Source organism: Periplaneta americana, chromosome 12 (genome assembly GCF_040183065.1).
Source record: "Periplaneta americana isolate PAMFEO1 chromosome 12, P.americana_PAMFEO1_priV1, whole genome shotgun sequence".
Classification (NCBI taxonomy): Eukaryota; Metazoa; Arthropoda; class Insecta; order Blattodea; family Blattidae; genus Periplaneta; species Periplaneta americana.
Genome location: NC_091128.1, coordinates 60,973,399 through 60,989,449, shown reverse-complemented (window position 1 = coordinate 60,989,449; position 16,051 = coordinate 60,973,399). Strand labels below are relative to the sequence as shown.

General features: G+C 32.4%; 1 protein-coding gene across 12 annotated transcripts in view; it reads left to right on the top strand.

Moving 5' to 3' along the window:
- LOC138710493 (collagen alpha-1(XVIII) chain-like) overlaps positions 1-10,227 on the top strand; it is an 864,740-nt gene extending 854,513 nt beyond the window's left edge. For all 12 annotated transcript variants that reach the window (XM_069841426.1, XM_069841424.1, XM_069841425.1 and 9 more), the window contains one exon: positions 8,314-10,227. In XM_069841426.1, the coding sequence (XP_069697527.1) occupies positions 8,314-8,617 (304 nt within the window). In that variant the 3' untranslated portion in view covers positions 8,618-10,227. The remainder of the gene's footprint in view (positions 1-8,313) is intronic.
- Positions 10,228-16,051: the final 5,824 nt, after the last annotated feature.

The window sequence follows — 16,051 nt, the reverse complement described above, 5'->3', positions numbered from 1 at the left end:
TTTTGCATAGGTCTAATAGCAAAACATGCTGAATTTAGTTTGGGGGTAATTTCTTTAATATGATTTTTCTAATTTAACACATTATCGATTTTTAAGCCAAGAAATTTGGTGGTTGTTGTTGTTTCTAATAGGGAGCTATTGTTAATTATTGCGCTAGAAATTTGCGAGGTTGAATTTGGACAGGATTTAACTTGAATTATGTTAGTTTTGTTACAATTTAATACTAATTTATTGACTGAGAACCAGTCACATATTTTGAAGAGAATTTCCTTTGTTGAAGATTGGAATGTGTTTGAGTGTCTTGTGTCATCTGCAAATAATATGGTGTAAAGTACTTCCTGATTGAACTTGTTTAAGATCATTCTCATTATCTGTGGTTACAAGTTTGACAAACAGTTCATCACAAAATTTTCAAGTATCTATGTGGTGCATTCCAAATTTCAAATTAAACCTCTTTGCAATATTATTATTAGGATACTTTTCTTTGACTGTTCTATACATGTTAGTAAGATTATATCAGTATTTTTTCGAGGAAGATTTAAATTTGAATCCAAGTGTTCTTTTGATGTCTTAGCACACATGTAGTGACTGGCCTGATGAGAGTAACTGTTTATATATTCGCGTACCAAGTCTTACTATCATCAGGTGTAACATGTGATCTGTTTGGGTGTGTGCCACGTTCATTGAAAATAGGTTTTCCATGCTTTATCTTATCTCGTAGTACTTGAATACACCAGGTGTCACTGAAAATATATCGCATATTGTCTTTAGGCATACCGGTACTTTTTCTCTTTTTCCATTAATAATAATGTGTACATGGAAGTGTATTTACACCATGATGTTGCATCACATCTATCCAACTTATGTCTTACAGAAGTTGAATGAAGGCTTCCAATTTTTAATTCCATGTCAATAGACTACATTCTCGCCTAGGAAAGATGTTAGCAGAATACACACGTTTCTATATAATAATGCACTAAAATTTATTGTTAATTGACTAGGTCATTTGTATTAAGATTTCCTATGAAGGATACAGGGGAAAAAAAGATCAAAGTCACACAAAGCAAATTTTTCAGTAGAGCAATCTGAAAGTTCCACCCTGACAGTTCTTTTACACAGTGCTCATATTTAAACTGTGTGTTTCTCGGACACTAATCGTTTATGCTCAGTAATATTTAACATGGTGATACACTCACATAAATTAGTTACGGTATCTGTTGTATTTGTATTGTATTGTATTTATTTATTCTCTGTACAATCTATTACAGATTATAGGTTCGTCATTAGATACAAACACAAAATAGACACACACACACAAAGATTTCTAGTATGAATTTAATTTTCCTCTTAAGTTTTCCAAAAAATAGTAAAATTACTAAAACACACAATAAATAACAAGATACATAATACATTTTCAGTTTAAAAGGCATTAAAATAAATAGCCGAACATAGATTAGGTAAAAACAAGATAGCAGTGGCGTATACTGGTTAAAGGGTTTGGGCTACCGCTGACCCTATTATTACACAAAATATATCTAACAATTACTTTAATTTTAATTACTATGGTAAAACTAATAATACAAAATTATTACATTATGTTATATTATAAACTTTTTCTTTTGTAATTTCCTTGGGCTACCGCCGGTAGCCCGCAAAGTACGCCCTTGCAAGATAGGTCTACACAATGGGATTACATTAAACAGGTTTATCATCTGAGGTGATTTATTTAGAGAGCAATTAAATCTTTAAGAACCAAAAGACTTCATCTTAGTTATTCTTTACATTTATTATTAATATTGTCTGGAGAAAAATTATGTGCAACAGTAATGAAGGTAGGTATTCTACTTTATAGGTCTGATGTAAGAAATCAGTAATTTTGGACTGCATGGACTGGAACAAAATAGTTTTTACCCTTGTTTTGAAACCTTCATAATTTAAATGTTTAATATCTCCAGGTATCTTGTTACTGGTATATAATAAGATACCTATATGAAGAGTACTGTTAAGACTTTTGGTAATAATATGACAATTTATATGCAAGTTGTTGGCAGTTCTAGTGTTATGGTTATGAATTTCAGAGTTCCTTTTTAAATAATTAAGATTTTTATGAATGAAGCAAATTGTTTCTAGAATGTAGATGCACGGAGGTGGTAAAATATTTAATTCTTGAAAAATTTCTTTGTTTGGAGTGCATATAGGGACTTGTTTTATTATTTTTATTATTTTATTTTGAAGTTTAAATATTTTTATAGCTTCAGAGGACATGCCCTAAAGCATTACACCATATGAAAGAATGGAATGTACATGAGCATAGTAGACTAGTACTTTTAAAGTGGGAAGAGATATGCTTTTCGTAAGAATTCTGAAAGCATAATGTTATGTTCATAATTTGCACAGTTTTCCAGAGAGAAAGCTTGCATGTTGAGTCCAGGACAAATTGAAATAAGTCAATCAATCAATCAATCAATCAATCCATACTCCCAACTCAACTTCTTTTATATTCTGATTGTCAATATAATATATTTGCAACTTTTTACGAGTTTTATTTTGATTAAAATGAATAAAAACTGTTTTGTCGATGTTTAGATTGTCTTTTATGTATTAGCCACTCTTTATTGATTATTAGCTTCATTTATGTTATTCTGTAGGGTATTCTCATTTCTACTTCTATTTTTGTCATCTGCAAAGAGCACTGTTTCTTAGTGGGATATATTTATTGGCAAACCATTAATATATAGCAGAAATAATATTGGACCCAGTACTGTGTCTTGGAGAACACTGGTTTTGATAAAAGCTGGATTTGAGTTAACTGAATCTATTTGGACATTCTGTTTTTGATTACTTAAGTACCGTACGATCTGAACCAATCATTTGCTAAACCTCTTATTCCATAATTGTTGAGTTTTCTTATTAGGATATCATGATTCACAGTGTCGAATGCTTGTCAAAGATCAAGGAATTGCCCTAGCATTTGCTCTTTATTGTCTTTTGCTTGCAATATACTGTTAATGAAGGAGAATAAGGCATTATTAATGGATTTCATTTTTCGGAAACCAAACTGTGAGTTACAAAAGACTTCATGATTTTCGAGGAAAGACATCATTCTATTATATATTACTTTATCTAAGATTTTTGAGAAGGATGATAGTACCGGTAGGGATATTGATCTGTAATTATCTGTTTTTGATTTATCACCCTTCTTATGTATTGGAATAATTTTAGCTACTTTAAATACACTTGGGAAGATACCTTCATTTATAGAGCAGTTACATACATCAACAATTGGTTTAATTATAGTTGATAAATGCAAGATTTTATTAGTGCATCTGGTATTTCATCAAGGCCACAAGACAATTTATATTTTAGACTTTTAATTATCTTTATAATTTCGTGTTGTGTATAAGAGGATGAAGGAAAATAGAATTAACTACCTCCATTCCATTATAAATATCAGTTTGTGACAGATTTTTCTTTGCTGAAGTTTTTAGATTTTCAGCGGCATTTACGAAATAGGTATTAAAAATATTTGCTACTTTATGTGGATCTTCAGTCTTGTTATTATGCACTATTTTTATTTTGTCATTGGTTTTTTGTGACTCACCCATTTCACTTCTCAATACAGTCCATAGGGCTTTCATTTAATTTTTGGACTTTAGGATTATATTGTTATTATGTTCTTTTTTCGCTTCACACATTACTTTTTTAGGATTCTACAATATTTCTTATAGTAAGAAAGTCTCATCTGTTGTTGTTTTAAATATTCTATGCAGAGTTTTCTTCCTTCGACCTTTAGTTATTCAGTTAATTTTACCCATTTTATTAATACCAGTAGTTGATTTGTTAATTCTTTTCAGTGGAAAAGCCTGGTCAAAAATATATGTAACAATGTTTATAAATGTGTCTGCCTTTTTCTCAATGTCACTTTCGTTTAATACTTCATTCCAATTTTGATAATAAGAAGTTAAATTGTTCAATATTTTCAGCATTATAAAATCTTTTTCATGTGTAAATGTTTTTATTTAGATTACCGGTATTGTTTTTTTGTATAGTTACATGTAACAGAACTGCATTATGGTCAGATAATCCTAGATCTACATGTTCTCTGTCTTAAAAGTGAAGGAGTTTTTTATTATTAGTATTTGATCAATACATGTTATGAGAATTGAGTAGCGAATAAAATTCAGAAGTGAAGTTATTTCTGATCAGTGTGTTTATATTGAAGTCACTACATATGACTAATGGTTTTTTGTTATGCCTGAGTGTAGTTATAAGAGTTTCTAGTTTTATAAAAAGTGTTTGTATGCATCCATCAGGTGAGCAATATATGCACACTACAGTAATTTTGTAAGTTGTGAGATCAATTTATATAGTGGAATGTTCAAAATTATTTTCATCATTTAAAAATGCAGTATGATTTGTTTGTTTTGACTTTAGGCTATTTTTTGTAAATATGATTGTACCTCCGTTTTTAAATGTCTTACGATAGAAGGCACTAGATAATTTGAAATTTGGTACACAATAACAGGAAATTTCTTCTTCTTGCAACCAGTGTTCTGTGAGACAAATAATATGAATACTTTTGTGATTAAGCTTAGTTGCAATTATATCAAGTTCTAAAGTTTTATTTCTTATACACTATTTTGATGAAATATGGTTAGATTGGAATATGCATTATTACCAAAAGTCTTAAAGTTATATTTTACTTTTAAGGATTCAACTTCCTTTATTACTGATTGTTGAAGTATAAAAAATCATTTAGGTGAGATGGAGGCTTGATGGATCTCGCTGATGTTCTCAGATTGCTGGTGCTTGTGCTGGTATTATCTATTTGTGATCTAACTCCATTGCTGTCCCCAACGTCGCCCACATGCTGCTCTCTGCCAGCATCACTGGTCTCGGGTTCTGGTGCCTGTAGTCCTACTGCATTGCTGTCCTCAGTATCGTTCACATGCTGCTCTCCGTCAGCATCACCAGTCTCGGGTTCCGATACCTGCAGTCTACGTGCATTGCTGTGTCGTGATGATGTTTCCCTGTTTGGGTGATTCAATTGCATTAGACAACAACTCGCCCTGTTTAAAGGATCCCCTGCAATTTAGATGTATTCCATCTCTCGCAAAATCGTTATCATACAACCAGCAGTTTCCATCAACCATTGTACACTGTCTAACTGAACACAACCAATCAAGTTCACTATTAATTCTAATCTTCTGAGTAGACTGCTAATTACTATTTTCACATCTTTCACTTCTGATCTTATTTTATCCACTACATCTAACATGTCTGCTATAATTTCTTCAGCTGCTACACCCTTCCGAATGCTGTTAGTCCCTACGTGTATCACTACAATTTTTGGGTCATATTTCTTCAAGTCCATTTGCTCAACTTTGTATCGAAGTTCATCAGCTTTAATTCCAGGAAAACATTGAACTGCATAACCTCTTTCCCTGCAGACTGCACCGGAGAATTTCAATAGTGAATGCTGTTTTTTCACGTCTTTATGTTCACTGCTTATTTATTGGTGCCTGAACGTGACTATTCACTCTGGTTTCACCTCTCTGAAGCCAATCTTCTTCATGTTTTTCAAGAACACCAAATCTGTTGTTCAAGCTCATTTGAGATGATAATGGAGGGTTGTATCTTGATATATATTTTAATAACTGTATCTGAATAGCGTCGTTTGTGGTTAGGCTGCACCATGTTGAATCCATTATCCAAACTTGCTATTTTTATTTGAAGTTCAGAATTATGCTGTTGTAATACTGCATTTTCCCTCTTCAGAGTTTCAATTTGTTCACTGAGTATATCTATAATGGCAGATTTTGATTTTATTTCATTTTCACAACACTGTTTGTTATTCTGGAGAACAAAACTTCATCGTTATTAATATCGTCATTATCGTATTGGTAGTAATAACTACATTCCAAGTAATAACTGGTTTTTCACTTTTGGTGGACACTGATCTTTCTTCCCTGTATCCTTCATATATCACAGTATAACGAAAAAACACACACACCTCATTAGATTTGGGTTTTGCATTGATTTTCTTCCCTTTCCTCTTCTCACACTGCTGTCTGCTGTCCCTCAACCTCTTCTTTTGAGCATTCTTTCAATGATTTACCGGTATATTAATGTTTCTTTTTCTTCCTTTATTTAAATGTGTTATGGGAGAACGAGAAACTTTTACACTATTTTGCGTAATCTATTGTTTGTATTACACAACATTCTTCCAAAAATATACCTCCAAAAATTAAATCTAACCATTATACGAATGCACACCGTCTGTAGGATGTTCTGTACAACATTATTCACAAAAGTCCCACTTTGAGCAAAATTGTCCCTTACAACGTTACTCCAGATGATTCCTCAATTAGCCTATGACATTTCAGAAGAATTTAAAGTACCGGTCTGGAACATTCCTATGGAGACCAGTCACAAGTAGTCATGTTCCATCAGCTTATATGATGGTCGTGTGGAACATCCGTTCTGTGGAAGCTAAGTAGTGGAGAGTGGAGCAGTACTGGTCAGATTAGGGAAGCGTGTATGGACCTGTCCATATGTCGGTATATATAATCTTTTGACACCCGCCAACAGATTTTGTTAGATGGAGGCTGGAGTGAGACCAGTCTGCATAGGAACTCTGTAGAACAGCAAAGGTAAAGGTATCTCCTTTACACGCTATGAAAGCGTAGGGAGGATATGGAGGTAGAATTCCATCACCATCTGGAATTGAACCCTGGACCTTCTAGTCCATAGCAGTTGCTCTGTTGATTGAGCTAACCAGCTGCCGAAGTAGAATGGTATACTTACTTATTTACTTACTGGCTTTTAAGGAACGCGGAGGTTCATTGCCACCCTCACATAAGCCCGCCATTGAGCAAGATTAATCCAGTCTCTATCATCATATCTCACCTCCCTCAAATCCATTTTAATATTATCTTCCCATCTACGTCTCGGCCTCCCCAAAGGTCTTTTTCCCTCCGGCCTCCCAACTAACACTCTATATGCATTTCAGGATTCGCCCATACGTGCTACATGCCCTGCCCATCTCAAACGTCTGGATTTAATGTTCCTAATTATGTCAGGTGAAGAATACAATTCATGCAGTTCTGTGTTGTGTAACTTTCTGCATTCTCCTGTATCTTCATCCCTCTTAGTCCCAAATATTTTCCTAAGCACCTTATTCTCAAACACCCTTAAATTATAAATGAAATAAGTATAAAAATCCTTCATTAACTGTCTATTTGAACCTAATGAATACAGTAATACAAAAAATTACATTAGGTCATTACACATTAAAATATGACTAGCACTTTCGCCAATTAAATGGCATCTTCAGTCTAGTTAGCATATGGTAATGCTTTAAGCATAAAGATATAGGTAAAAAGCAACATAACCGTGTCATCTTTATACTCATAAGCTGCATACATGTTTTGCAGACTTCTATTCAAGGCACAGATTCTGTATTTTAACATCTAGACTCTATATGAGGTTTAATTACTACAACCACTACGCCTTTTTCAAGTTATTATTATCACATTTCTTTCTGTTTGTGCAGTCATTCATATAATTTTGCAATTATCTCACATCACGTATTTTATCACATTTTATTATGTTGCTTTTTACCTATGTCTTTATGCTTAAAGCATTACCATATGCTAACTAGACCTGAAGATGCCATTTAATTGGCAAAAGCGCTAGTCATATTTTAATGTGTAATGACCTAATGTAATTTTTTGTATTAAGTTACTGTACTCATTAGGTTAAAATAGACAGTTATTGAAGGATTTTTATACTTATTTCATTTATATGCTAACTTGTCGGACCAATATGCCTCTTAAAAATTTTAATAAACCCTTAAATTATGTTCCTCTCTTAAAGTGAGAGTCCAAGTTTCACAACCATAAAGAACAACCGGTAATATAACTGTTTTATAAATTCTAACTTTCAGATTTTTTGACAACAAACTGGATGATAAAAGCTTCTCATCCGAGTAATAACAGGCATTTGCCATATTTATTTTGTGTTTAGTAGAACGGTATATATTGACAAACATGAAATAGGAAAATACAAAAATAATAAGGCAGAACTTGTTATAGAAATAAACATTAACAAAATTCTGAGAATGATAATACGTTAGAAGCAAAAACCCAAAGGTTACAAGTGGAAAGGGTGACGTCTGAAACAGTGAAGTTCTCTGAAACTCCATAAAAATGTTTGTGGTTATGACCATTATTGTTACTCCCATTCCATACAATGTGTCTATCTCTTTCTCAATACGCACATGGTATTATGCACATTGTTTTTTTTCTCTAGGCCACAGAAAATTGTATGGCATGGCTCCCACCTACTAGGTGAGAGAGCCATGGATACGTACTGCGACGCATGGCACTCTGCTAGCACAGATAAGGTGGGCCTTGCCTCTTCATTGCTCAAGAACAAACTGTTGGACCAGGAGCGTTTCTCTTGCAACAACAGGTTCGCAGTCCTATGCATTGAAGCTACGAGTCAGTATTCACGCCGACGGCGTCGTAGGGAAACTCAAGATGACAAAGAATTTTCAGAAGGAGACTATCAGGCACACTTGGAAACACTTATGTCTGATAAGGGAGAAAAGTGAACTCAGCTCCCCTCTATTCTGGCTTTCCATTTCAACATTCTTCTCAAGTGGGTAAAAGTAAATCCTCTGCTCTATGTAAGTACTGTAACTTTATTTTGTATGTACTTAAAATGCATCTCAGTGTAACAGATACAGTATATCTATGAGGTCATACATAACAAGTTTACAACACAACCAAAACGTAAACCATTGAAATTATGTCATTAAGCACAATGAACTGATGTACGTACCTATTTGGTTTTTGTTTTTTATGTCATCAGTTTAACAGCCTTCATTTGGTACCATACCGGTACTATTTTCCATTGACAGTGGTGAGTTTCTATGAAAGAAGTTACAGGAATATTATCAGTGACTACAAAATATAAAGAGGTATCAAGTAGCCTCCTTTTGAAGAAGTATGTCTCTGTCTTGAGATTATTATGAAGGCCTAATATTTTAATGCGATTTTTAAGCCCTCTGTTGAAGTTATCTAATTTTTATTATACCGGTACACCACTAATTACACATCACTTACGTTTTCTGTTATTTAAATAGAATTTACTTTGTAAATTGACTCAAATACTGAATAACAAATAATCAGTCAGAAGTTCATACGGTTATGATTTAATGACGTATATCTTGTAGATTTAGAATGAGCTATATAGCATGAAAGAATTCGAGCCATTCTGATATTGCATATACATAAGTGTGATGGCATTGATATGTTCTTTGGTGTGAAGTGAAATGTAACAAATGATGTATGTTGTAATACCCTATTCAATAATCCGGCCGAACACATACTGTATGCTATTAACACATTATACCGTAATGTACTAAAGAAAAATAAGTGTATGCTGTTGGTAATAACAAAATCTATTTATAAAACAATTAAATTGTCAAAATCACAAGAAATAAACACGCAGTTTAATGAATGAAGGTGAATAAATGTGGTGCTGTGTTAAACAGTCAAGTTCATAAACGTATGAACAATGAGGTTATGAATGTGAGCATTAGTTGAGATGTAGTCAAGAAACGTGAATGTATGTAATGTAATTTTCTTGTAAGATTCTTTTATTTCAGTACAGTTATTTATTATAACTGCTTATTGTATGAAAATATGTTACCATTTTTTTATGATAATACCATAATACATTAAAGCAGTACAGACAAACGGACTTCTTTGAAAAGAGAGTGTCTGAACTGTCTTTAAAAAAATACAACTTAAGAAGATTCTAGAGAAAGGATATAGAATACCATTTCATTTTACTCTAGTGAGTGCCGTTAATGATTGCATTTGTATGTTTGATGTATTTATTTGTGATATACATATTTGCACAGATTAAAAAGAAAACACAGTTTTGATCCACATTTGTGTTCTTTTAGAATGTACATTTTATTTATAATTTTTAAGAAAATGACTGTACCGTACTGTAGTAATTGTGTACATTTTGTGCTGAATCAATTGTGTACGTATGTAATGTAAATGTACTCTCTAATTTAATTTATAATATTTACTACATGTCTTCAGCATATTAATAAGAAAATATGACATAAGAAACTTGCAGAAAAAAAGGAATGCTTTATGTTTGTTCTTTAAAATGAAATTACATACTATTGTCTGTTCAATATAATGCTGTGTCTCATTTATGACCTGTATCCCTTTCATTAAATTTTCGCATAGATATGTTTTGAAAAGTTTCTCTAAGCAGGCATGACTGTTTCTTCGAAATCATGGCAATGAAATCCCGCCAAAATGTTGCTAAATTTCCTAAAGCTGCGTTATTGTATAGTAGTTCAAAACTTATATATGAAATAAGAGGGGCGTAATTAGCCTATCCAGATTGGCATACTGTCTCATGGGGAGTTCTCAACAGGGCTGTTTCAACATTCCGCTGGGTCTCTAGCATACGTATACCAAAGTTATGTGGCTCCCATCACAGGTGCTTGACTCTAAATGGATAGGGCAACTGGTATATTCAATTTAATAATGCATTGACTAGGTGTAGTGATACTATTTTTCATAGACTGGTATTATCTCTGTCAATAATATTATAACCAAGTTTAATAATCAATCTACTGTACCTCTAATTAAATGTAACGTTTCCACAATTAATGTTGATAATAATCACAATGTCATGCACTTCCTAGTCTTTTAAAACTGAGATTTAATGTTCCTAATTATGTCAGGTGAAGAATACAATGCGTGCAGTAGCTTTCTCCATTTTCCTGTAACTTCATCCCTCTTAGCCCCAAATATTTTCCTAAGCACCTTATTCTCAAACACCCTTAACCTCTGTTCCTCTCTCAAAGTGAGAGTCCAAGTTTCACAACCATACAGAACAACCAGTAATATAACAGTTTTATAAATTCTAACTTTCAGCTTTTTTGAGAGCAGACTGAATGACAAAAACTTCGTGATATCGATTCTATCTCTTCATAGATGAGTAAAGAATAGGTATTAAGTCGGGCATTAGTAATTTATTCAACCAACGGAACAATAAACAACAAATAAACCAACTTTCTTCAATAATATGCCGTGATCGTTAACTGCAAAATAAATATTGCGAACAATAGTACACCTATAAATACTAATACCTACTTAAAAAGTATGCTTATGTGGTATGTAAGAAAAATATAGAAATGTGTGAAGTCACTGGCTTGTTTTTAAGTCCATTAGGCCTATACAAAAAATTTATGTTACCGGTACGTGAAATAATGAAATGTAGGCTATAATATTATCTAGGACTACACATTTCCAAGAATGCTTTCCCTGTGGAGAAGTACAGTTATAAATAGTTCTAGTTATGAAACAATCAATCAATCAATCAATCTTCTTAATGTATCCAGCTGTTTGCTGACAACATAAAGTCCACTATAGTCCACTGTAGTCTATTCAGTTTTTGTTTTTCATGAGAGATGAGGGATATTTTGATCGATGTTCATTATAGATACCTGTTGCTAATAGCGAGAGTTGGGGTGTAGTCAATATATACTGCAGGGCTGTGTCTTCTGCAACTGGTACTGATGATTTTAATTTACTTCTTTTGTGGTTTATGGATGGACAGTATAGAAGAATGTGTTCTAGATCTTCATCTTGATTATTACACCACAGACAAGTAGGATTATCAGAAATGTGAAATCGGTGTAGGTACAATTGAGTGACAATGTGACCTGTTCTGGCTCTTGTTAAAAATGTTTGAACATGTCTGAGCAAGTTTTTTTACATTTCTAGGTCATTTGGTTTCTTTTGTACAGACTGTAAAATTTTTCCTTTGTCAGAAGAGAGTCAATTGTTGATCCATAGGTTTGTAAAATGAGACTTTATTGAAGCAAAAGCACTGGATAGATATATCACTTGAAGTGGTCTTGGTTGCAAATATGTTGCCTGTTTTGCAATATTATCGACTTTCTCGTTTCCAGGTATGCCACAATGACTAGGTATCCATTGAAATGTTATTTCCTTTTGGAGTTTTTTTAGTTTACTTAGTTGTTTCTGAACTGGAATAATTCTATGTGCATATAGGTTTGGTACATATTTAATTATATTAAATATAGGCCCCTTGGAGTCGATAAGTATGCAAATAGATTTTTCAGAAATTTGAGTAACACATGGTATGAAATAACTTTCTTGATATTTTGGAATATAATACCCTGCTTCTAATGTCCCATTATTAGGATTTAGAGATCCATCTGTATAAATTTGAAGGTGATCCTTATATGTGCTGTAGAGTAGTTCCATGGCATCTAACTTAAGAATGTATGGAGGATCATTTTTGGAATGATTTCCTGGAATTTCTATGCTATATTCTGGAATCACTCATTTCCACGGAGGAATTTCGTTCACAACTGGAGTTTTAGCAATGAGTGTATCTGTGATATAAATTGGTATTTTTTCTTTGTTTATTTTATAGAAATTGTACAGGATATTATCTGACAGTTTGAAGAACATCTGAGATCTGGATGAGGCTTGCAATTTTAAATGTAATTTTACATCCTTTTGTAATAGATAGTGTCTGATTGGTTGAATATTACATTCAATTTTTAGGGCAACAGTTGATGTGGTTTTTGGTATTCCTAGGCATAATCTTAAGGCTTAGTTTTCAAGAACAGAAATTTTTTGTAGATGAGTTGCTGATGCTCCTTCCCATATTTCACATCCATAGGTCAATTTTGATCGTATATAAGAATTATAAAACAGACGCATTGTCGTGATATCTGATCCCCATTTCTTATTAGCTATGATCTTCAAGAGATTTAATCGTGGTAGACACTGCAAAGCAACATTGGTTAAATGTTTTTTCCATAAAAGTTTTTTCATCAAAAATTAATCCTAGGATCTTAGGAGTTGGATTGTACTGAATGTCTTGATTATTCAAATAAATGTGAGGTTTATAGTTTTTTAAGGTATATCTTTTTGTGAAGACAGTATATTCAGTTTTTGATTGTGAGATAGATTCCATTTGGATATCCAATTACTGATATTATTTACAGCTGTTTGTATAACTCTTAATGATTCGTTTGGATCGTTGTTCGTAGCTCATACTGTAACATCATCTGCATAGATATTTACTTTTACCTCAGGTAGAACAACATCAGGTAAGTCATGTTACATTATATTAAATAAATTTGGGCTTAAAACAGAACTTTTCTAGTTATGAATGACTAACATAAAATACTTTGAATGTTTATTTGCTACTACCCCACTGTTATCTTGTAATTATTTAAGAAACATTAGTGAAACCATACTTGTCTCTTGTTTATGGAAATAATTTAACAAGTGGTGAATGACATAGCCTAATAAATAATGGGGTATGTGGACGTTGTGATATTGATTCCATCTCAGAAATTGAATTCTTCACAGATGGGTACAAAATAGGTACCAGTATTAAGTCGGACATTAGTACCGGTAATCTATTCAACTAACTTCATATTTAACTGACTGGTTCCTCATGGAAATTATCTAGAGTTGCCCAAAAGTTACTTAATTGACGGTGAAATAAATCTATCTTCTTTCCAGTATTCAATTGTGTGGTAGCAATCCTTGTGGTTTCAAAGAATTCAGGAATTCAGTATAAAAATATAGGGGTGCCATTTGCAATTTCAAAGTGGGAGTAGCTGGAGATGGGGAGTGAAATCTAAAATGCAATTAAGCCTGTTTTCAGACTTCCCCCTCAGTATCTAAATTTAACGTGTTTTTTGTTTAATTTGAATTCAATTTTTAATAATTAGTATTTAGACTAGGAAGTTTTGAAATAAAAACCCTGTATACATTAAAGGAGGAATTATGCAGTCCTGGCGAGCTTTTACAGTGTATGCTGGGATCTTATCGGGACCTACAGATTTTTTAGGTTTTAATTTTTTTCTGGCCTGTCTAACATTGAACTCTGTCTCTCCATTGAAATTAATAATAACATTATTACTTTCAATATTAATAAGATTACTTAGAACAGTCACAGAATTTGGTGAATAAACTGATTGAAATACTCTTTGAAACCATTAAGAATTTCTTTATCATTTTGTAACTTATTATCTCCATATTTCATATTAGTAATAACAGCTGCATTTGATTTTGTATTATTTATATATTGCCAAAAGGAATTATCATTATTTAATATGGCATTCTCTACATTAACAATAAAATCATTATAGAAATGTTTAATCTCAACTCCAATTTCTTCTCTCAATTCCAGATATTTAATTTTATGATATTCAGACTTACTTGTTTTGAACTTTTTCCCATGTCTGTGCTGCTTTTTTAATTTTTTTGTGAGACTTTAAGGAAACCGACTCGGATAATATCGACTTTTCTTAGTGCATTTAGGTATACACTCATTCATTGCTTCATATAATTTACTATAAAATACTTCAACAGCATCCTCAACATCACATTTTTCATTTACTACCTCCAATTGTTTAGAGTTTATTAAGTCATACAATTGTAAATAATTACCACATTTGAAGTTATAATTATCCTGATGTCTGGTATCGTTTTTCTTACCAATTTTATTCAGATTGAAAATAATATCAAATTCTATTGCTGGATGATGTGAATCCTCAGTTACCACAGGTTCAAGGCTATGTTTAATATTACAAATTCATCTTACAGCTATTAGACTATGGTTTGTTTACGGCGATCATCGCCGGATGCACATCGCCGGTGATTATAAATGCTGGCGATGATCATCAGGAAATGGTTTCTTTATCAGCTTACATCGCTGTCTATTCTCATTTGTTTTGCTGCCATAACTCGATTCAATATTTCTACATGACCTTCTCTAAATATCGATTATTGAACATGTATGCGGCGATATACGTCCTGAATTTGCTTCAGAAGCAACCTCGTTGCGTCCAACGATCTACGTTGGCCATCATTGCTGTAAAGAAACCGTGCGCATTCATTTTAACTGCTAGCAACTCCAGGCGACAATCGCCAACGATGTGCGCCTGGTTATGATCGCCGTAAGCAAACCACAGCTTTAGTGATGATAATGAAGTCTGCTATATGAAGGTTCGGAAAAAATCAAAATCATATCATAGTCAAAAAACACATTTTTATGTTTATTCTAATGAATATAAACTGTATTCAATTCATTTTAATTAAGCCATTAAACATACAATGACAGGGTAAAAAAACATACATTTGAAAATACACATATAATTGAAAACAGTGAAGTTTAATTAGAATGAAAACACAAAACATTTTGAAACTCTAAAAAATGTATGAAAACACTTCACTCTTAATGTAAGATTTGTAACTAAATGTAAATAACTTTATCTGTTTATTAAAAAACAATTTCGTAAGAATTTATGTTAAGAAACTCATCTCCAGAGTAGAAAGGATTAATTAAAAGCCAATTATAAAATCTAGTTTTGAAACTATTGGTTAGTAACTTATAATATTGACTGGGAAGCATATTATATAATTTCATCCCCATGACAGAAAAATTTGTGCTAGTTTTATGTATGAACTTGTTCTACTTGTTAATACATCAATACTTGAAGGTTATACATATATTCTATACAAATTTATTGTTTTAAATATTACTTTAGTATTTTTGTGACTTAAGTGAAACTGCACTTTCTTTTGACATGAGTTAAGTGATTGTGACAATATAAATTCAATACAACAATATACAGTAGTAAATAGTATGATACTATAATATGAACAACCAAGGCAAACAAGTCTATATTAAAGTAGAACATCTTAACTTAACATTAGGGATCTCATACTCAAAGCTTAGAACTATTAAACATTAAGGATCACATACTCTACTCAAATCTTAAGAATGTAATCATTATGTTCTTTCACTTAGAACTCTTCTTGAGTTTCTACTAAGTCAGGATCTACATCCTCACAATTTGTGATATGCAGTTCCTTATAGGATTGATAAAATATTGTAGGGATTAATGGGAGCAGGGAAATTAGATCTTTCTTTTTTTCTCTCCATACTGATT